Consider the following 22,969-nt stretch of genomic DNA (forward strand, 5'->3'; position numbering starts at 1 on the left):
CCCAGGGATTGCGTGGTTGCGTTCACTGCACCTGTGCTGTCTGCATGGAGCTAGACGCGGGAGAGTTGAGGCCCCCTGCAGGCCCACCCACTGGATTCTTCCTTTCCAAGCACAGTACTGACACCAGGACCTCTGGGAGGAGGTGACCCTCGTGCCCATAGGCCATAAGACTCCACGCTTTCAGCTCCCAGAATTTTTCTCCTTCCTTTTGTGTGAGAATGGATAGACCACAAACTCCTGTTTTGCAGAGAGGTTCAGCTACCTACTCCACCCAGAGAATCTGAGGGTCTGGGTGACATAACTCCTGACTGAAGACACCTCTCGTCCACAACAGTCATTCTCACCCAGCTCAGAGCTCGGAAGCAGGCAAAACACCATGACCACACTCTCTTCCTCGGTGCGCCTGTTCAGCACCATGGCGGCCCTCAGACCCCTGTGAAGCCCAAGAGCATCAGAGAGAGAGAAACAAGAAGTTTATCTGGCACCAGCAGACCCATATGTCAAAATTAAGTGTAACTGGCGGGAACCCAGAGGTATTGACAACAGGGTTCAGAGAAGATTCAAGGGCCAGACCTTGATGCCCAGCGCTGGCTATGGGAGCAACAAAGCACAGGCTGCCCAGTGGATTCCAGAAGTGCCTGGCCCACCACATCAAGAAGCTGGAAGTGCTGATATGCAAATCTTCCTGTGTAGAGTTTGCTCATGTTTCCTCCAAGAACCGCGAAGCCGTTGTGGAAACAGCCGCCCAGCTGGCCACCAGGGTCACCAGTCCCAACCCCAGGCTGCACAGTGAAGGAAATGAATAGACAGCTCATGTGCACATTTCATTTGTGTTTAAATAAAACCATAAAAACTGCAAAAAAAAAAAAAACAATGACCAAAACAACTGTGTCGCAGCCAGGAGAGCCTTGCAACCCCTGTTCACGGTTTACTGTTTGTGCACAGCTCCAACAAGCTGGGGTTCCTGATGTCTCACCTGCTGCAGAAATGAAACCACAGGTCAGGCAGGGTCAGGAGGAAAACAGGACAAGACTCAACAGCAGAGGAGGTGGCAGAAATCCTGACAGACACAGTCTCAGCCCCATCGTGGGCAGGGGGGTGGCACCTCGGAGCCATCTGGTACAGGGACAGCAGACCTGTGCGTCTAGGGCAAGGTGGCACTGCCACGTGAGAAGGAAGCATTGCCATCAGGAAAGCCCATGACGCAGAGACACCGAGAAAGGTGCACGCCATGCCTGGAAAGGGAACAGCTCAGTCCCTGAACCTGGAATGACCGAGCTGGAAGGGCCTCAGAGGCCGTCCAGTCCAGCCTCGGTGTCATACAGATGGGATCCGCTGACTTCCAGAGAGTTCTTCGGCCTGTGCAAGGGAATCTGAGAGAGGAACCAGGCGTCCTGGCTCCGTGGCCCCGACTCTCCCACTGTTGACACATCCCTGAGCAGACCAGACAACAGATGTGCTGGAGGTGGGACTTGTACACATTCCCCACCTAACTGGCTCGTTCTAAGGCATTGGGCATTGCAGTGAAGAAAATGCAACAACCCAGGGCAATTTTTAAAACATCACTGACCTCTTATTTTTATCCTTGTTTTCATTATTCTCAATGAGTGAAAACTTTTTCGACATGTCTGTTTAAAAAATCTTTATTGCTTTTCTTGATTTTATAATAAATGTAAAAGTTCAAATATTACAAATGTATGACTGTAAAAAGTACATTTTTTAATGTTAAGAAATATATGCTCATTTCAAAAAATTCAAGTATTATAAAATCCATGATTTGGAAAATGAGTCCTTTGTCACCCAGTCTCCCCGCACTATGTCCCCAGGATTACTGCTGTTCACGGTCCGGTGTGTTCCCTGCACACACTGACACACATGGATGACACGAACACCAGCCCTTTGTAAGACAAACAGATCATACTCTACACAGTTAAGCCGCCGGGGCACTTAACAGCTTCCCTTCTCCACACACGGACGCTCATCTCGTGAACGCCTCGAACTGCTGTACAGTTCTGCATTGTGTCGATGTGTTAGGTTGGATCATGAAATAAATGACATCTGACCACTTTTAACCTAGAGAAACAGCAATTTCACATGCTTCAGTGTGAGGCCACAACCAGCGGCCGCCCTACTGCAGACTTTGGAGGTTCGCACTTTGCCGCCATAGACAACCCAGCGGTGGTGTCCTCGTGTGTTCCGGACGGAGCACAGACGTTTTACCCAAAGGTGCTGCACGGCTCTTCGGGGCACTCAGAAGAGTCCAGAGGATGGAGCTGTCTGTCTGCTGTGGAAGGAGACAGCTGATACACAGACAACTTGTCCCTTAAGCAGGGCGGCCAAGTCCAGCCATGACACGGTGTAGCGTGGAGCCCATACCACGTGAGCACACACTAAACTGGTGACATCAGAAAACGGAAGGATCCCTGAGCTCAAAGACAACTCCTGGTCCCTGCCGGCCAGTATGACCCACAGATGTCCTGTGAGCACCCTAAAGCTGTCCTCTGGAAGCTGGGCCCTCAAAAGGCACAGAAAACAGATGCAGAAATATACTGAAATCAGAACTGCAGGAGATACTTTTTAAGTTTTTTTCCAGGAACTACTGGAGTGACCAAAAAAAAAATTAGCACCTGTTAAGGTTCTGCCCATGCACGAGGCCTCCCCGAGCACAGGGCGCAGCGTCACCGGGACTTGCGAGCGGGCCGCTTCCTCTTCGGCCCTGTCCGGGGTTTGTAGATTCTGTCTGGGTCGCAGCTGAGCTTGTGGGTGGTTTTCTTATGGCAGGCGATGTGCACTAATTTCAGATTGTCAGAGGTAAAAAGCAGGCTGTAAAAATACTCCCAGTCTATCTCCCTTCCATCTTGTTCCTTGATGGCTTCAGCCAGCGTGGGGACAATGGTGCGCTTCTTTTCTATTCTGCAAAGTAAGGTTAGAGATCATCACTTTCTGTCGCCGCAGTGCCATCAAACCACAGAGACGCTTACGGCACGGTTTCGACTCAGTCGCAGTAGCTAAGCACAGAACATTTGGCTGTTTACAGGAAAAGGCCAGTGGAGAATGAAGACGTCAGAAGGGAGCAATGTGTGGAACCGTCCCAAAGAACCAGGGGGCCAGGGAAGGAGCAGCTCCGGGAGCTGTCTCGGGAGCCCTGGGCACGGCTCCCCCAGACCCATCCTAAGCGCCGTCCCCGACAGGCGGCCGTGCACGGGGCCGGGTCTGTCCAGCAGAGCCTGACGCGGGAGCTCTGCTGTGGTGTTTTTCAAAGCTTGATTTGTGGACGTTGCTCGAAATACTGAAAATACACAGGGAAAAAAGGGGGAGTCAACCATGTTCCCATCACTCGTAGTGACCCACCATTGACAGCTGACTTGTTGGCTTCCACATTTTACCTACGTATAGATTTATTAAAAAAAAAAGTACCCGATATTGAATGAAAATTTTAAAAGTACACCCGTAGAGATAAAGCTGAAGTCACCTTCGCCTGCCACCCGTAATCTCATCTCCCCTTTACGCCCCAGAGGTAATCACTATTAAGGGTTTGACATGTATCTTTCAGCGCCAATTTCATACTTCTATTTGCATATTTGTACGTCTGTTTTTAAAAAATATATGATATTGCTTTGTGTTTCACTTACAAGCTGTTTCGCTTACAAGCAAACCACTCACAGGCCCAGTCAACACGTGTAGGAGCTTGGGAACTGACAAGATGCGGTTAGAGACCCCACAGCAGGGCTGTGGCCTACCGTGGGCTACACTGGCACGGGCCCTCTCCCTACAACACAGAGAAATGCTGAACAAAAGTCACCTTTTTAAAAAAGACATAGTTGAGATCAGAAGAAAGAAGGGCGCTCCCCAGCTGCGGAGACAGGAGAAATTAATGCTTGATCCACCCCCCAATGCAAGTCTCCAGGTGTAAATGTATCTACTCAGAGAAATGTCACTGAAACAAACATCCATGAGACGTTACTTGGGCTCATACTGCACGGTCTGCTGTCTTCACCTGTTTTCTGCTTTCTGTGCTGGGCGGCCAGTTTCACTTTAAAATGCCGGCTGTGTGCCCCAGGCCAACGTCCCCACCCCTAGAGGGTCGGGAAAAGCACGAGAGCACCCGGGAGAAAGGAGCTGGGTGCCTGCCGCACGCCAGAAGGGGTCCCACAAACCAGCACAGCACGAAATAGAACATCTCAGGCTGAACAGGCTGGGGAAGGATTTCTAAACACGCAAAAATGAAAAGATACATTTGAATATATTGAAATTTAAAACCTGTCATGATGAAAGAGATCACAGAATTAAAGACACGCCAAAACTGTGTAAGATATCTCTAACATAAATAGCCACCAAGGAATTAGTATCCAGAACATGTAAAGTAACTCTACAAATAAATAAGACAAAAAGCCCAATAAAAAATGAGCAAATGAAAGCAACATAGAAGACATACGCTATGTTTATGTTTGGATATGGTTTGTCTGCCCTCCCCCAAGTCCCATGTTGAGATTGGGCCCCGGTGTTGGAGGTGGGGCCTGATGGGAGGTGTTTGGGTCCCCCACGAATGACAGGTGCCATTCCCCCGAAGTGAGTGCATTCCCACTTAGATCCCGCGGGAACTGGTGGTTGGAAAGAGCCCGGCGCCTCCCGTCTCTCCTGCCTGCGCTCTCGCCGCGCGCCCTGCACACCCCCGCTCCCCTCGCCTTCCGCCTGAGAGGGAGCAGCCTGGCGCCCTCCCCGAGAGGGACGCTGGTGCCACCGCTGCTTGTGCGGCCCGCAGAACTGTGAGCCAAACAAACCTCTTTTCTTTACAAATTACCCAGCCCCAGACGCCCTTTATGGCAACACGAGAAGACTAAGACGACACAAGTGGCCAATAAACATATAAGAGATACTCAAACTTCCCGGTAATCAGGAAAACAAAAATGAAAGCAAGAGAATCTGTTTCTCACCTGCCAGACAGGATAAACGCAGTACGTACGATGGCACCAAGCGGTGGCAAGAACGTGGAGCGACGAGGACTCGCCCGAGTTCTCAGTACCGAGAGGGGAAGGTGGCCGTCTCGCGGTCACTCGGGCGGCCTTTCCCACGCTGCAGTGCACACCCGGATCCCCAGCACCCGGGAAATGTCTGGACGGGGCCTGAGAACCTGCATTCCTAACCCACTCTCAGATGCTGCTGACGCTCCAAAAGTGACCACACTTTAAATACCGTGGAACCAGACCATGTGGGCTCCTTCCGTGTGAGTGTTCATCCCAGGGTGTTTGTAACAGTGAAAAATTAGAAGTAATGTAAAAGCCTACCAGCATGGAAACAAAAGTTAAAATTACAGTCTACTCAAAAATAAAGTGTTCTGCACCTGTTGAAACGAACATACCAGATCTACAAACGCGTCACCCCAAGCAGTGTGCAGTGAGAACACGCTGCAGAGGGGCAGAGCAGGACGCCACATGTATACGCGTGAGGCTCGGCACGCGGTGAAGGTGCGGGGACACGACTCGCGGATTCCAGAACGGTTGCTTCCCCAGGGCCAAGGAAAGGGACTGGCTCAGAAGGGATGATTCACCTATGATGTTTTAGACTTTTACAAAAATCTGATTCCAAAAAGTAACACAGGCTGTGCATCCCTGACCCAAAATGCTTGGAACTAGACGTGTTTTGAGTTTGGAACTTCTTTGGATTTGGGAACATTGTATCACACTTACTGACTCATCGCCCCAAATCTGAAAACCAGAGATGCCCCGATGAGCACTTCCTTGGACCATCGCGTCGACGTTCAGCAGTTTCAGATTTCGGATGAGGGATGCGCAACCTGTATAGCCACTTTAAGAGCATTTGAAGATCTCTGTCTTATAAAGCGAGGGTGAGGACACAGTTATGATTAAGGAAAGTATCTCAGTTTAAAAGAATGAAGTTTTCCATCCTGCCCTTTTCTTTAGTGCTGCAGAGCTCGAGTAGCTACAAAAACCTCTCCACTGGCTGCGGCTGGTGCTGGGCCCAGCTCAACGAGAGAGCCGTGCACGCCAAGAGCGCCCGCTGGCAAGGCGAGTCCTGGTTCCAGCACGAGGTGCCTCTGTGCCTGGGCCCTGTGCTTCGGGGAAGGCGGACGCGGCTCCACGTGGGCGGGAACGAGGGGACGGGGAGCTCGAGGTCAAGCAGCACTGAAAGAGCAGCGCACCCACCCGCCCCTCGGCCCTTCCCTGGGCTGGGCTGTAACCGAGGCAGGACGGGACCCTGGCAAGGCGCTCCTCTGGCCTGTGAACGTGGTTCTCAGCGACAGCCGCTCCTGAACCCTCCTGGGAGAGAGCACTTACATGTGGTCCAGGTTCCAGGTGCTGAAGAGGACCCTGCTCTCCCTGTTGCTGTAGGGGTTGATGGAGTGTCTCGACGAGCAGCTGTCCATGTCGAAGGGACCCTGGGGGCCAAGAGAGCAAGAGGAGGCCAGGAAGTGAGTCTGCCATCTGCTGTCTCCACCACCAAGTCAGACGATCTTACTGAGACGCAGGCCCCGCGGGGAATCTAGTCCCTGATGAGCGGTTTCACTGAGCACCTCACCACCTGCGCTAGGACAGACCTGCCACCTCCAGCGCTCCTCGCCCCCCCGCGATCACACACCAGCAGCCGCACCTCGTGGGAGCGGAGGCCGGGGAGGCGCTGACTTGCCAGGGCAGGGCCAGCACGTGGTGAGCGAGGACCTGTGTGCCGCGGTGCTCCCGTCCTATCCTCTCCCGAGGCTTCCCGACGTTCCCTACAATCCCGACACGGAGGCTGGGCCGCCTTGCTGAGGACACCACGGCCACTGCTTCCGTTTTCCCTGCTGCCAGCATTCCTGGTCACTCGGCACACTCGTTCCGTCGTACACATCTGTGGATGGTAAGCCGAGTGGCCCGGCTCCCAGCTGCCGGCCCAGCTCCCAGCTGCCGCCCACACTCCCAGCTGCCACCCCGTGCTCCCAGCTGCCGCCCACCGCCCACACTCCGAGCGCATCAAAGACCTGCAGCTTCCCTAACGGAGCCCGCTGCTTCCCGCTGCTGTGCCAGGGCCCACCTGGTCCCACCGGCCCACCCCGCCCAACCCCGCACCAAAGCTTTGCCTCCTCCCCAGCTCCCCTCCTGACGGGCCCACCACACCCCAGGACACTGGCTGCATCCCTGCCCTTGCCTGTTTACACCTCTTTCACCGTCCCCGACGCTGGCACCTCCTTGAGGCCAGGGGTGACCTCGCACAGTGCCTGGCATGGTGGGTACTCAATGAGTGTCCAAGCGAGCTCATCTGAAAGTCTGGATGTCAAGCTGACTGGGGAGAAGGACTTTTATGGTCAGAATCCGCCACCCATGGCAAGAGTCTGCCCATCAGTGGCAGCCAAGAGCCTTTTCCAGTAATAAGAAGCCACAAGAGGCCACACCTGCCACCCCAGCCCCTGCTGCCAGAACCTCTCAGTGGCTCCATGAAGGCCGCCTGCATGGGGGATGTTACTGGGGAGGAGACTGCAGCTGTAAACGGCAGGAGGTGCCCCCAGTTCCTCTGCACACCGGGGCGGGGTCTGGAGACTCACCAAAGGCCCAGATGCCATCTCCACTCAAGCCTGGACACACCTAACACGGCACAGAAGGGGAACCCGCCAAGGCAGCAGGAACAGCCTCCTCTCGTCCCCGAAAGAGTCACTGCTTCCAGCCTCCAGACACTGGCCCTGGACCCCCGGAGGTGGTGGCACCTGTTCAAGGTGGTGCTCCTGTGACCTGGCCAGAGCCTGGGGGTGTCTGCCTGTGTGGCCGATGCCACCCTGCCTGGCAGTCAAGTGTAACTAGTGCCCAGAATGCCACACGCAGCCACAATTATGAAATACAGGAACTCTCTGTCATCTAGAAAGCTCGTCCAGGGGAACAGAATCAGTTTTCAGAAGCCCTGAACCGTCCTTCTCTGAGAGCCCCTCAGTGGGTGCCACTGTTCCCGCACACTGAACTCAACCCTCATGACACCCCCACATGCTGCGCCTGTTCACTCCCCACCCAGATTGGCGGCTCTCAAAGTGGAGTCCCTGGGCAGGCACTTGTCAGAAATGCAGATTCTCAGGCCCACTGCTATGGTCTGAATGTTTATGTCCCCCCAAAATTCATGTGCTCAAACCCCAAGCCTTAAGGTGATGGTGTTAGGAGGTGGGGCCTTTGAGAGGTGCTGGGATCGGAGGGTGGCCCCCCGGTGGAATCAGTGCCCTCATGAGAAGAGACTCAAGAGAGTCTGCTCTCCCCATCACCCTCCGTGCGAGGACACAAAAGAAGGTCCCTTCTACACGCCAGGAAGAAGGCCCTCACCAGACACCGAAATTGCTAACACCTCAATCTTAGACTTCCAGCCCCTAGGACGAAGAGAAATGAATGTCTGCTATGTAAGCTCCCAGCTACGGTCATCTGTTACGGCAGCCAGAGCTGACCTAAGACACGGCCCAGACCTACAGACACAGAAGTCCTGGGGACCCAGAAGTACAAGCGCCCCGGGGACTCCCAGGCGCATGAGGTCTGAGAAGCGCTGGCTGAGACAGTCCTGCCCTCACTTTGAACGTGAGAGCTGCACCTCCTACGGGGCTTTGCCCAGGCAGCCAAGGGCTGAACGTCCACACCCACCTTGCCCCAACAGGGCTGCACCCCCAGGCTACCTGGGGGGCCCCAAGATACAGGACACACAGCTCACCTGGCAGGAGAACCAGCCTTCCGGTGTACAAAGACGGCCGCCGGCCTTAGCTCCTCTGTCAAAGTAGCTGCCGTTGTACTGCACGGACTTGAGCTTCTCACACATGGAGCCCAGGACCCGCACATACTCCTCTTGGGCCTCCGCGCCCACCATGGAGGCGTAGGAGTTCACCTGGAAGACCAAGAAGCACCGCCGAACCTGACGCACCATGCCCTAAACCCACGCTGGGCCCCTGATCCTCAACTCTACAGCCCTCAGAGACCCTGCCCCTCGGGCCACAGGGTCGAGACCCGCTCGGCTGACCCCCTGGGAAATTGCTCCAAGCCCATGACCTGGAGGGAACCGCAACACCAGCCCATCAGGCTGCGTAATAGCTGGAGGAGATGATGTCAGTGGTAGCGGCTGTCTCGCTGTGGCCAGGCGGGCAGTGGGAACAGAAGGGCCCACACCTATTACACTTAGTTAGGATGAGTACCATGAGCTAGGGTAGGAAATTCAGGGGAGCAGGGACAGTCACCAAGACCTTGAGGAAACACAGAAAAAGAGGAGACAGCATAAAATTAGCAAGTGTGCCACACAGAGTGGTATAGGCCATGGGCACAGGGCGCCAACCATATGGCGCAACATCAGGACAGAACATGCAGCTCCCCACCCCCCAGGGGCCTCCATGGCACCCTCCACGTGCTAACAATGTGTCATGGCATGATGTGGCATGGTGTGGCATGACATGATGTGGCGTGGTGTGGCATGCTATGTAAAGAGGAAACCCACATTCAGACGTGGCAGACAGATGAGGGGCAGAGCTGGCTGCACCTCTGGGAGGGGAGGGAGGTGGAGGGGTTTGCAGACCAAGGAGCCAGGTGACAGTTGAGTGGGTGACCCTCACCTACAGCATGGCTGCCTGGCCCCGCAGACCTCTGCCAGCTGTGATCACAGCTGGACAAATGGTGAACTCGAGCTCTGGGCATCCTCTCTCCCATCTGCCCCGGCACTCATCCCCATCCCCCGCACCGTGAGCCAGAGCAGGTGACAACACCAGCTCTGTGCTCAGCCTCCCCGCAGGGGCCACAGGTAGGCAGGCGCAGGATGCCGGCAGGGTGGTGGTGCCACAGCAGTGTGTGACTGACATCCTGGAGAGCTCCCGGTGTGGGGTGCGGGTGACAGCCTGGGTCCCCAGCGCAGGCCACAAGTGGGAACCCAGGCGGAGGCAGGCTGGGCCGGGCAGGGCCTGCACCACCACAGCCTGCAGCACCTTCCGTGCACCAGCTTCTCCAGGGAGCACACAGCGTCCAGTTTCCCACCACAAAAATTAAAACTTAGACACACAGCAGGGCACAGAGCATCAGGGTGGGGGATGGAAGTTGAAGGAAGAAAACAGCCTCGGAACTCCCCGCCACCCACAGGGCACAAGGCAGCGCGCTGCAAAAAACAGACCGGAGAGCCCCAGGCTTTGCCCGGCCACCGCCCACTCCACTTGTGCTGCTGGGACACCTGTCCCTCCTCTTGTCCTGTCCAGAAGGATCTGAAGGAACAGCACAGAGCCCAACGTGGTGGGGGCACAAGGCCCACGTGCCCAAGCACCCCCCAGAGCAGGGACACTCGTCCTGCTGTTTGCGGCAGGTCCCTTCTCTACTCTCCACTCCGCTCCTCGTTTGTCGTCTGGTCTACTTCGCTGTTGGAAGGAAGCAGAATAGAGACCGCAGTGGGGCGTGGGCCCGAGGACTCCTTTCTTCCTGAAGGTGGACTGCGGTTTCCACCAGTAACGTCACGCTCACATCTGCGTCTGTCCACGTCCGACGTCTCCCGAGAAAGAAAGGGCTGGTCTATCTAAACAGTCAGAGCTCAGACCAGCAATTACTCCCAGCGCCTCCGAGAAGCATTCAGTGCGGCAAACGCCGCCCGGCCTTTCCATTGCTTCTCAGAGGTCAGGGGACTGCGCTGCACCACGCGACAGAAAGTAAGTGCGCGTGCTGGAGAGAGCACCCGCCAGAGCGAACGGCAGACAGAGAGAAGATGTTAAGTTCATGTCAAAATCGAACCACCCGATACATGAAGATATTCACAGGCCGGCGCTATGCGATACAACAGGGGAACACACGATGGAAGGAGAAAGCATCGCCCTGGCCAATCCCAGCCAGGCCAGGGAGGACCCGAGCACCCTGCTCTGGGGAGAATGGAAGCCCCACACCAACCGCAGGAGGAGGCCGGGCAGTAAGACAGCGACGCCGTGTGCTCATCCAGGTGCACGGTGCGTCTGCTGGCTTAGCTCGTCAGAGCAGCCGACCAGACACGCACAGGCGCAGGCGCGGTGGCCTTGCCAACTGCCTGCCATCCCAAGGACCAGAGCCTCCCGAGCCCGCAGAGCCGGCCTTCCCAAACCTGCCAGCAGCCCGGGCTCTAACACAGGCTTACCTCTCTCAGGTAACCCCGGATCCGGCTCTCACAGCTGTACCTCAGATAGCCAGACTTGTTCCTAAATCGGGACTCCAAGCCTGCGGGGAAAAAGAGGAGAACCCCCGGAGTCCATGGGACAAGCCAGAGGCCTCTCGGTCTGTGCCCTGCCCGGCCCAGATGCCAAGCGGGGCAGGACGTGAGGGTCAGATTGCTGCGTCTTGAGAAGCATTCTGAGAGAGATGTGCACAGTGTCTCTGTCTAGGTTTTGTTTGTTATAGAAGCATCGCAAATGCTACCGAGGGGCTTCGGCCTGGCTAGCCCTCAGCCCCTTTTCCGAGAGGGTTTCAGTCTCTCGGGGTTGGCGACAGCCGCCTTAAAGGCCAGTCCAAAAGGCCACAGCAGCCCAACTGTCGATTGATAGGAAATGTGGCGGGTACATACAACGGGTGTCACTTGGCCTGGACAAGGAAGGGAACTGACACCTGCTACGACATGGTGACCTGAGGGCCTGTGCTGAGTGGAACCGGCTGCTCGCAAAGGGCAAACCCTGCAGGACCCACCCACAGGAGGCCTCCAGGTCATCAAATCACAGAGACAGGAAGTGGAAGGGGGGTCGCCGGGGCTGGCGAGGATGGGGAGTCAGTGTTTGATGGGGACCCTTTCAGGATGGGAGGATGAAAAGGGTTCTGGAGATGGATGGTGGTGACAGTTCACAGCAACGTGAATGTGCTTAATGTCACCGAATATGCACTAAAAAATGGTTATAATGGTAAATTTTATGTTTTACCTATTTTACCACAATTTTAAAAAAATAATTAAAAAGGCCCACATAAGGGCTGCCCGGGACTCTGACCTGCTATGTGAGCTCTTGCTGCACGCCTTTCCCACGAGCCCGGGGGCTCCCCGGGAGCACCTGTTTAGAAACCCCATCCCCACCCCTGCGAAGCCAGGAGAGCCCTGTGTTGGGGGGCTCTGGGACCTGAAATAGAACCCGACTTCTCCTGGCCCCTCGGGCTGCAAGGAAGCCCTCCCCTGCCAGCCTGGCCGCCCAGAGCCCGCGTCCACACGCACCTTCAAACCACGGCGGGTCCTCGGCCCGGGTCTCGGCCACGATGTTCTGGCTGACGTTGTGCAGGAGGTCGGCCAGCAGCTTCTGCCTCAGCGGGGCCTGCTCGCCGGACAGCAGCTGCCGGGCAGCCTGGATGATCTCCGCATGCGGCTCGTGAAACACACTGAGGAAGTGACCGATGTCACTCACGTCTGCCACCAACAAGGGGACAAACAGAAAGGCATACAGTTCAGCAGAAGACAAGTGCTACCCCTGGCCACGAAAAGAGTCTCTGCCCACATCTGCATCCTAACCACCTTCTCTCAAGACCTTACTCCAGACCTGCAAATCACTTTTCCTGCTCCCTCCCGGAGTCTTCTCGCAACTCCCTAAAGCAGTGAGCTCTCCCAGCAAGCTCTTAATAGGAAGTGAAAGTCTACCAAGGACCCCAACAAAATGTTAGCAAACAGAACTCAGTAACAGGTAAACAGACGTAAACGCCACGCTAAGTGGGAATGCAAGGCTGGTTCAATGTTCAAAAATCAATCAGTGTGATCCACCACATCAACAGGCTAAAGAAGAAAAGTCACACGATCATATCAATTGATGCAGAAAAATACAGGAGGAAATCTTGGGGACGAAAGGCTTGGTGAAAAGTTCTTCGACTTAACGCCAAAAGCATAAGCATAGAGGAAAATAATTGACAAACTGAGTTTCATCAAAATTCAAAACTTTTGCTCTGAGAAAGATACTGGTAAGAGGAAAAAAAGACAAGCTACAAAAGAAGAGAAAATATGCGCAAACTGTGTATCTGACAGAGGACTCATATCTGGGTGCATTAGGGGGGGAAAACCTTTCAAAACTCAACAGTTAAAAAAAAAATCCAGTTAGAAAATGGGCAAAAGACACGAAGAAACATTTCACCAAAAGCACCCTCAGATGGCAGATAAGCACACAGAGATGCTCCGTACCATCAGCCATTGGGGAAATGCAAATCAAGACCACAATGAGCTATCATATCACCACACACCAACCGAATGATTAAATAAAAATAGTAACGATGCCAAAGGCCGGTGAAGCTGCAGAGAAACCGGATCTTTTGTACATTGCTGGTGGAAAGGTAAATGGTGCACTCCGGAAAAAAGTTTGGAAGTCTCTTCCTTTTTTAAAAATAGCTTTATTGAAACATAATTCCCATCCTTGCAAAAAACTTAAAAATTAGCCAGGTGTGGTGGTGTGTCCCTGTAGCCCTAGCTAAAGGGGAGGCTGAGGCAGGAGGATTGCTTGAGCCCAGGAGTTGGAAACTGCAGTGAGCTGTGATCGCACCACTGCACTCCAGCCTGGGTGACAGAGACAGAGCCCCATCTCTTAAAAAGAAAAAGGAACAAACTATTGATACATACAACTTAGATGGATCTCAGGGACAGGATTACAGAGGGGCAGCGTAAGGGAGAAAACTTGGTGGATGGGGAGGTCTGTACCCCGACTGCGGTGCTGGTCACGTGAATCTACCTGGGGATACCTGACAGAACAGTACCCCCATGTTGCACCAGCGTCACCTTCCTAGTTTTGAAACTGTACCACGGTTATGCCAGATGCCACCTCTGGGGGAATCAGCGAAGGCCACACAGGACCTTCCTGACTTTCTTTGCACCTTCCTGGAATCTATCATCGTTTCTAAATAAACAGTCAAAATATTTTTTAAAAGGCTACCAAGAAAAGGACTGGTGTTCTCAGTGAGAGAGGAGGACAAAGCACCAGAGAGAAGCGACAAAGGCAGACGAAGAGACTGGGTGGTGGGGAGGGACGGAGAGAGCACCCTGTTCTGCCCTCATTCAACTGCACCACGAAACGGGAAAGAAAAGGAAACATCGAAAGGCACCCAATACCCCGTCGGTCTCCTGCCCAGGCCCCAGCTCCCACAGGGGCCATCTCAGGTGGCATCACTGTGATGTTTTCTGGCTGCCTCCTCTAGAAAGGCAAGACCCAGTGGAGAGAGGGCTTGCAACCTCACAGCACACACCAGGTGCATCATCCCTCCTGCTGACAGCTCATGCCCAACACCATGGCCGCCCGCCACACAGACGCTACGCTTCGGCTTCCCTCTTTCTGCCCCGTTGGCAGAGGAGCCAGGATCCCTCCAATCCCAGGAGCTCCCACGTCTTTCCCAGGGCACCAGAAGCATCTCCCCAAGCATAACCCCCTTTGCATAAGAACCAAACAACCCTCCCAGGAAGGGCACACAATGGTGTCAAGCCTGTCCCAGGGGTTGGAACCTCTGAATCGTGGACACTCACACAAGCAGCACAGAACTTGCCATCCAGCTGTTCTGGAAGGCAAAACTTGTGTCCTGGGGCTTTTGTCCAGAGACCTCTAAAGAACCACCTCTCAAAGCAATTGCCCCAAACACGAGCCCTGAGGCGAGCCTCTGAGTAAACACCAGGAGGTAACAAACTGAGCGTCGTGGGAGCCACCACCCCGTCCCTTTAGAAAGAGGCACAGCCCGGCAGATGCGAGCGACATCTCTCTCTGCCTCCACCTTACCCACAAAATGGTGCGGGCCCCAACCCCAAGGCCTCCCTTTGCCCTAGGGAGTTACTAGGAGGCCTCAAATGAACACAAACAAAATTAAGAGAATTTTCTTTAAAAAAACAACTAACTGAACTACTGCGTTCATGGACAAGAGGACCAAGGACCTGGCCATCTACGTGACCCCGACCAGCTCTGACTCCAGAGGGCTCCTCCTTGAGAGCGGAGGGTAGAGTAGGGAGGACCCCTCCCTTCCAGACTGGCCTGGGTTAAGCCCCTAGGACCTCCCAGAGGGCCAGCTTCCCGCCCACCCCCAAGGCCCTTGCCACTTACAGCCCTGCCAGGTCTGGCCCGAGGTGAGCAGCAGGAGCTCGGCGTTGTCGGGGACGCTGGGGAAGTAGTCTTCGGTCAGCTCCGTGCCGTCCTCATACAAGCACAGCCAGGAGCCGCGCACCGGGAGCTGCGGGGGCAGGGGAGGAAGGGTCTCAGGCGGCCACTCTCTGGGCAGCAAGACAGGGTTTTTCATCTGCAGGCCTCAGAAATGACAAGCAGGACCTCTGTGCAAAGCGCCTGGCTCCAGACGCTGCCGGTTTGCTACACCAATACCCAAGACAAGAATCAGCACATCCAAACAAGGGCACCTGACCGCAGGCTGTTCTAAAATATGAAGTCATGTAAAAATATAAACCAAGTGGTGACTGTTTGTTTTGCAGCATTCACTACACAGACTTTTTTTTCTTTTTTTGAGGGGGGTGTCTTACTATATTGCCCAGGCTGGTCTTGAACTCCTGGCCTCAGGGATCCTCCTGCCTCAACCTCCGGTGTAGCTGAGACTACAGGCCTGCCACCACGCCTCTCTCTGAAAATGACTCACTGCCTCTACAAAAGCGTGGTTGGCACGCGCGTGGCTCGCACACCCATTCTTGGCTTGCTGAGGTCTGGTTCCCTGTTGTTACACTGGTCAGTTTTAGGCTTTCTTTTTAGGCCTTGTCTGAGGTTTTAGGCATTTTTCTGGTAACTTTCCCCCACCACCAACACATGCACACACACGCAAGCCTCGCACTGGTCTAAGAAAACAAGCACAATAAGGAATAAGAAAGAAGACTGAAATCCGCACAGGGATTTGGTGCCCACCCAGCAAGACCGCGTTGTCGTAGGGAGGGGACCTGAGCGAGGCTGCAGAGGTGCAGTGACCGTGTCCCCAGGAGCACCGCCAGCTGGGCACTGACGCCAGGGCCCCTGAGCCCAGGCAGAGCCGTGGCGACCCGCACGGTCAGCGGAGGGAAGGAGGGGTCCAGACCGCCCGGCAAGGCCCCCTCCCCTACCGCGCGCGGGGACCGGGAGAAGGCGCGGTGGGCCGGCGCCCGGCGGACGGCACGTGACGGCGAGGGCTCCCGGGCGCTCCCGCCTGCCGCGCACACCCGCCCGGCCCCGCAAGCCTCGCGGGCCCCGCGGCCGGCGCACCTGGAAGCGCAGGCACCCCTTGCGCAGCAGCTCCTGGCAGCTCCTGCCCGCCACGCCGAACTTCCTCGGGCTGCGCAGGGCCCGCAGCTTCACGCTCTTGGCTTTCTGGAGCATTGCAAGCGTCCTCGAGGCCTCCGGGACCCGCAGGCGCCGCTCCCGCGCGCCCGTCGCTCAGGCAGCCGTCGCCCGCGCCACCCGGGTCTCGCCCGCGGGCTTCGCGGAGCTGGCACCGGCCGGGCGCCGAGCCCGGAAACTACATTACCCAGAAGGCCCCGGAAGCACAGCCGCGCATCGCCTTGTGCGCAGGCGCGGCCCCGGAAACGGCATTGCCCCGGGGCAGGAGAAGCGAGACCTCTCTTTGTGCGCAGGCGCGGCCGGGTCAGGGCGGGGTCGCGCACGCGCGGAGCCTCTCGGCCCCGGGCAGGGCTTGGTTGTCATGAGAGCGGCGGCAGTGGCCCGGGCGATGGGCGGAGGCGGCCGGGGCTGCTCCTCGGCTGCCACCGCCGCAGCGGCTTGGGGGCGCAGGGCGGCCTGGGGCGGCGGGGGAGGCGCCACCTGAGTTCCGCCGGAGGGAGTGGCGGCCGCCGCGGAGGTCCGGTGCCCGCCCGCCTGCCCCCGAGCCCGAGAGCTCGGGCCGGCTGCCCGTGGCCGCGGCGGCGCTGCACCCGCCCTGGCCGCCGCCCTCCGCCGCGGGGGCTCCGCCGGGGGATCGTTCCGCCCTGAGCAGGTACGGTCTAGGCGGCGGCGTTGCGGGCCTGACGGGGAGGGGGCCGCCCGGCGCCCGCGGCTCGCCCCGACCCAGGCCGGCTGGAGGTCCGGAGCTGGGCGTGCTTTGCAAGCCCGGGCGGCGGGGGGTTCGGGCCTCGGACTTGCTGACGCCCACGGACCAGGCGGTCTTGGGTTCTGATGCCCAGAAGCTTGGGTCGGTGTCGGGGCTGCCTGCCCTGGCGGGTGCTCCCCAGGCTGCCCGCGTGGACACGGGCGCGTCCTGCCCACCGCGGCGCCGCGTCCCCGCCGAACCGCCGCCGCTGAGCCTCGCTCTGCTGGTTCACCTCCCGGTGGGTTTCCTGCGTTCAGCGTCGGACGGAATTTTCCTGCCCCGACTTTTCCTATTCTGGACGCATAACTCACAGTGGACCAGTTTAAATGACGTGCCCTACGGATCAAAAGATTGGAGAATGTTGCCTTGGCCCGGTATAAGTTAAATTTTGATCCTTCTCGTCTTCAATTTCAGGTTTCTCTGAAGCCCTTTCAGTCCTTAAGATTACTTGTGTAACATTTTAAATTTTGCTAAGAACACTGGAAACAAAGTTTGTTTCCTAGTCTGGTAGCAGAATGTTTGGAAGTTGCTACAGTGAGTTTCAGTTTAATTCATAGTTAATTACCTTCTACCGCGCCAGTACCAGGAGTGTAGTAAGGGAGGAGAGCTAACTGCTGCTAGGAGAGGTCGCAGTCGGGCACTCTGTGGGGGTCGACGGACAGCGCGGATCCCACACTTCTCTGGTGAGGAAGAGCGGCTGAGAACTAGGCGTTCAGCAGAGCTTCCATCCTTCCCTAATTGCAAATGGTAATTTTTGTAAAGCCTGGAAGTAGCATCCTTCAGTGACACCCCAAGGATCTCATGGAACCCTTGAGGGTTTGCACAACGGAGATCCTTGGGTACAAAGTGGAAGATCTTTGGGAGAGGGTGGGCTAAAAAGGGAATCCTTTTCGCATGTCAAACTGAGGCAATGACATTTCCTCTACAGTGCCCGTGCATTTCTTCTCCCTGGCTCTGAAAGGCCAGCCCTCGTTTTGGATTTATTGGGGCAACATAGAAGAGTGGAAACACCTTTCTATTTGCTTTTAAATGTCCCATATTTAGGACTTAGCGCCATAGCAGAGTGTATTGGTTAAGATCAGAGTTTGGAACCCAACTGCCTGAGAACAAATGCTATTTTCAAGGTGGAATAGGGAGTTGCACCTGCTCGTAAAGATGATAAGTGCAGAATTCAGAGCAGAGGGGATATTAGCTTTGAGGTTTAGTTAAGTTTGGCCGGACTTCAGAATTCAAGACAAAAAGTGAGGATTGGAAAAGCAAATTGGATTAGGGCAGAGCAGAGTGGACACTGTAATCCCTAGAGGGTCTCGAGTTGGGTCATGACCAGAGCCAGGCCTGAGGCATGTCCCTCCGGCAGGAGCACAGGACGGGTCTGAGGGGCAGTGCTCCAGGGGAAACACCAGACAGTTGTGGCAGCACTCTAAAAAGGATGGTGGGATGGAGAAGAAGGGTAGGACCACCAAGACTTGGCATGCTGTTGGGGGGGTGGGGTGGTCAGGGGAGGTGTCATGGCCAAGGGACAAGTAACTTTGGGCCCAAAGCCCAGACAACCCAGAAGTGGTGAGTCACAAAGAGCGTGAGGAGCAGGAGGCTGCGTGTTTCTGGCGTGGGGTGTCCGGGACGCAGCTGGGGCTGTGTGGCAGGCAGCCGACCAGTGATGAGCTAATGTGACGCCCATCCATGCTCATCAGCTTGCTGTCCACGTGTCACTCTCCTGCACAGTGCCGCCCTGCGGTGGACTTTGTGTAAGAAATAACTAAGATTCTTAATAGCGGCTTATCGTTCTCATTTTAACGCTTTTGTTCATGCATTCCAAGAAACATCAGCAAGTGCCAGCCAACAATTAATTTATTGAAGTGGTCCTCTTCGAGTATCAAGGAAAGTGAAAGAAAGATCTAGATCATGCATCAAGCATGTCAAAATAAGCAGTTTCATGGGGGTTATGTTTTTATGTTACCTCCTGTTGAGAATTTCAATTTATAGCATATCTTATCCCAGAGAACTTTCTGATGGATTCTTCTTTATCCTCTGTTTTAGTGAGCAGTCTTCTTTTCTGCTGATGATTTAGAACCAACTCAAATTGGCTTACTTAGGAGGAATTTGATTGGCTTAGTGAATGGAAAGTAACCGGGTGCGTGAGCAGATTGGGCTTTAACCGTGGCTGAGTCTAAGGGCTCAGAGGGTGGCTCTGCCTTGGTGGGCACTGCTTCCCTGGGTTAGCTGCATGTGCCGCGTGGCCTCCCCACCTGGTGGCCTCCCCACCTGGTGGCCTCCAGCAGGCCCAGGGGGTAGAAAGCTTCTCTTCCCCAGCAGGCCCAGCAAAATCCCGCATGTGAGTCTCGTTAGTCAAAGCTGGCTCACACACTCGTGTTCCCACCCTGAACCCGCTACTGTGGAGGGATGCGGAGTTCATGGGCTGACCGAGCCTGCAAATGTGCCCTGCCTGACTGAGGGGACGGCGCGGGGCGAGTGGCAGCCCCACCAGGGCTAGGGTCGGGAGGGGAGGGCCACCGACCGAAAACTGGGATGCTGTTTGCAAGTGAGGAGAGGATGGGTGTCAGGCACAACATCCACCTTCAAAACGATGGTATTGAACTGTGAGCAAAGTCAGGCTCACTCAAAAATCATGACATTAAAAAAAATCATCCAACTAATTTTTAAATATATCCTATATGTAAATCACTCAGCCCAACTCTGTGTGAACATTTTCATACTTAATCTGTCCATAGTTCCTGCTCTTCCTTCTACTAGTTGTACATTTTCATTTAGTAATCATTATTCTGTCAGTGTTTAAATTGCCTTTTCTGCCTTGTTATTGTATAACTAGTTAACTTACTGGTTGGACTAGTTTCCTAATCTGTTTATATACTAGCAAAAAATTTTTTTGCCACGACGAAGTATCACAACCACGATGGCTTATAACAGCATAAATCTGTTCTGGAGGCTAGAAGTCTGAAACCCAGGCGACAGCAGAGCCACACTCTCTCTGAAGGCTCAGGGGAGCATCCTTCCCTGCCTCTTCCAGCTTCTGGAGGTCTTAGGTATCCCGGGCATTCCTTGGCTTGCAGGTGCATCGCTCCAGTCTCTGCCTTTGTGGTCACGTGGCGTGCTCCCCGTGCGTGTCTGTGTCTCTGACCCCTTTCTTGTAAGGACCCTAGCCAGACCTCAGTTGAACTAGATTACGACTGCAAAGACCCTATTTTCAAATAAGGTCACATTCACAGATGCCACAGGTAGGACGTCAGCATATCTTCTGGGAGGTCACAATTCAATCCACAACACTGGTCAAACTTTTTGGACAAATACCTGGGAAAAGTTAATGTAATTTAAACAATATCTTAAATAGAATTAGAAGTGTTTATAAAAAGTGTTTAACAAAAAAACTAGACTCTTTCAAAGTGATGAAAAAATTACAAATATTTGATGAATTCCTATGTATATTAGGAAGGCGTGAACTAACACTTCAAACGTTACAATATGTTTGCAAATCACTTTAAAGATCTCTTTCCTGTTCTTATGAACAGCCAAAGCGTGCAGAATGCCCCACAAGATTGGATTTGTAGTTGTCAGCTCATCCGGACACGAAGACGGCTTCAGTGCCCGGGAACTCATGATTCACGCGCCGACCGTCAGTGGGTGGAGGTCACCAAGGTAAGGGCTGGGCAGGGTGAGGGCCTGGGCTGGGCAGCAGTGTTGGGTCCCTGAAGGGCGCGGGGATTCCTTTTATTCTGAGCCTCAAATTTTACTGTAACTTGGACACGGGGACCACAAGGTTGTCAGATTGTGCTGCCAGGTTGTTCTGCAGTGGATTTTTTCTTTCTTTTTATTTTTAAAGATGATTTATTGACCCGTCTTTTCTTATAACATTCATCCACACTTAAGAAAATGGGCAAATACAGAAAAGAATAAGGAACAGAAATGATCCCCCACAATTGTCTAATCATACTCCCCGATCACATGCTGGGTCGCGCATTCTCATCTGCTCCCTGTGCAAAGGTTGTGTTTGTAGGTTTTTTAGTTTTACAGTGGGCTCCTATGATAAAATATTTTGCATCTAACTGCTTTTTTTTGAGACAGGGTCACACTCTGGCACCCAGGCTGAAGTGCAGTGGCCCAGTCATAGCTCACTGCAACCCTGAACTCACTCCTGGGCTCATATGATCCTCCTGCCTCAGCCTCCTGAGCAGCTAGGACTACAGGCATGCACCACTATGCTCGGCTAATTTTTTTAAAAATTTTTATAGGGACAAGATCTCACTATGTTGTCCAGGCTGATCTCAAATTCCTGGCCTCAGGTGATCCTCCTGCCTTGGCCTCCCAAAGTGCTGGGATTACTAACATAAGTTACCACACCTGGCCCTAACTGCTTTTATGTGACACCAAGCTTTAACCAAAAAAATCTCTTTCAAATTTCTGTACACACAAAGGTGTACATCTTCATAAAAATGTTCATTATATGAGTGTTTAGATTTATTACTTTCCTGAAACATTTAAGTTTTTCTTACCTCTGTTGTTTTTTCCTGAGAAATCTTCCTTCTTCACCAAAGGTAGTCATAGTTCTCTGCTGAGTAGCTTGAGCTGGCTTTTCCCACTTACTCAACTTCTGCCCTCTGCTTTCAGTCATGTGACACAAACTCACCCACCCCCATCCCTACCTTCTCAGCAGCAGTGTTCTTTGTGACTGGTTTTCAAGTCTGAGAAGTTACAATTTATTCCTAACTCATGAATATGTAAATATGTATGACATTTTAAATTCACTCATATAGTTGTATCTTGCTTTTATTCAGAAGATACGTTGCTGAAATTGAATATAAATCACATTTAAAATTAAAACATATTTTCCTTTTTAAGTTTTTGAGGGAGCCCAACAAATAAGACTCCCTTTCCCTGCATTTCCCTGCAGTGAGTTCTGAATGAACTGAGAAGTGAAACACGAGGAAAGCAGTTGGGGTGAAGTAGCGCCTTCATCCTGTAGAGAGCTGATATTGCAGGCACGGGAGCTGCTCCCGCTGCCCCAGACACGGCTGACTCACCTGCCTCCGGGCAGTGCTAGCAAGGTTCAGCCCGAGCCAGCGTGGGCAGCGGGGCAGGCCGCTCTCCTCCCAGGCTCCCCACACAGGCTCTGCGCCTCTCCCCCGGCAGGTGGAGCCGCGCAACTGCCATCCCCACCCACCCACAGCATTCGTCACCCTCGGCAGAGGTCCCTTCTGCCAGCTGCGTTTGTTCAGAGTTCACGTGTGGATGAAAGGTTCTTAAATATACAGACAGAGTACCTTTATGGTAATATTTAGAAAAATAACACTAATATGGTACTGTTGTGCGTCGACATGGTGTTTCTCTAAGGGCATAACTCATTTCAGTGATACGCTTTCAGAGGCTGCACCAAAGAAAAGGATCTGTGAGTCCTTGGTCACCACACAGACTCACCCCCGGCTTTGGCTCAGGGGTCTCCTCACTTCCCTGAGGTCAAGCACATCACAGGAAGGCAAAGGAAAATGTTTTCAAACAGGACATCTAAGGACAAGGCGTCTGTGACCACCGGTTATAGAAAGTGTGCTCAGGGGCACTGAGAGATACAGCTCCCGGCAAGGCACGTCCAGGGCTGGCAGGATGTCCCCCAGTACCATCCTCACAACCTCGGAATTGAGGAGCTTGAACTCTTCAGAGCGAGACCCTTTTCCAAGAGAGCATAAGGTTTACACCAACCACTCTAGCCTCTGGGCCTCAGTTTTTTAATTGCCAAATTGTTTTTATTTAAAAAAATCTGAAACTGTCAATTTATCTTGAAAGGCTAAACTTACATAGTAGCCTTTTTAGATGTGGTGATTCTCTTTATATCCGGCTTGAAGGGTCTTTTTGATTCATCTATAAACTGTTGAGCAGCTACATTTGAGCAGCTAAATCATAGGCCCTTTTCTTGAAGGATTTTTTTAAAAGTACAGTCATGTGTCGCTTAGTGATAGGGATACATTCTGAGAAATGCATCATTAAGCAATTTCATCATTGTGGAAACATCATAGAGTGTATTACACAAACCCAGACCA

The 22,969-nt window shown here is 53.8% G+C and overlaps 1 protein-coding gene across 1 annotated transcript; it reads right to left on the reverse strand.

Moving 5' to 3' along the window:
• Positions 1 to 1,753: 1,753 nt before the first annotated feature.
• Positions 1,754 to 16,343, reverse strand: DFFB (DNA fragmentation factor, 40kDa, beta polypeptide (caspase-activated DNase)). The gene is made up of 7 exons (XM_012660083.1): positions 16,106 to 16,343; positions 14,975 to 15,101; positions 12,136 to 12,324; positions 11,083 to 11,162; positions 8,671 to 8,841; positions 6,297 to 6,397; positions 1,754 to 2,913 (listed from the first exon to the last, which is right to left on the reverse strand). The coding sequence occupies exons 1-7, from the start codon at positions 16,217 to 16,219 to the stop codon at positions 2,679 to 2,681; spliced, it is 1,017 nt and encodes a 338-aa protein (XP_012515537.1). The 5' UTR covers positions 16,220 to 16,343; the 3' UTR covers positions 1,754 to 2,678.
• Positions 16,344 to 22,969: the final 6,626 nt, after the last annotated feature.

Source organism: Propithecus coquereli, unplaced genomic scaffold (assembly GCF_000956105.1).
Source record: "Propithecus coquereli isolate 6110/MARCELLA unplaced genomic scaffold, Pcoq_1.0 Scaffold651, whole genome shotgun sequence".
NCBI classification, from domain to species: Eukaryota; Metazoa; Chordata; class Mammalia; order Primates; family Indriidae; genus Propithecus; species Propithecus coquereli.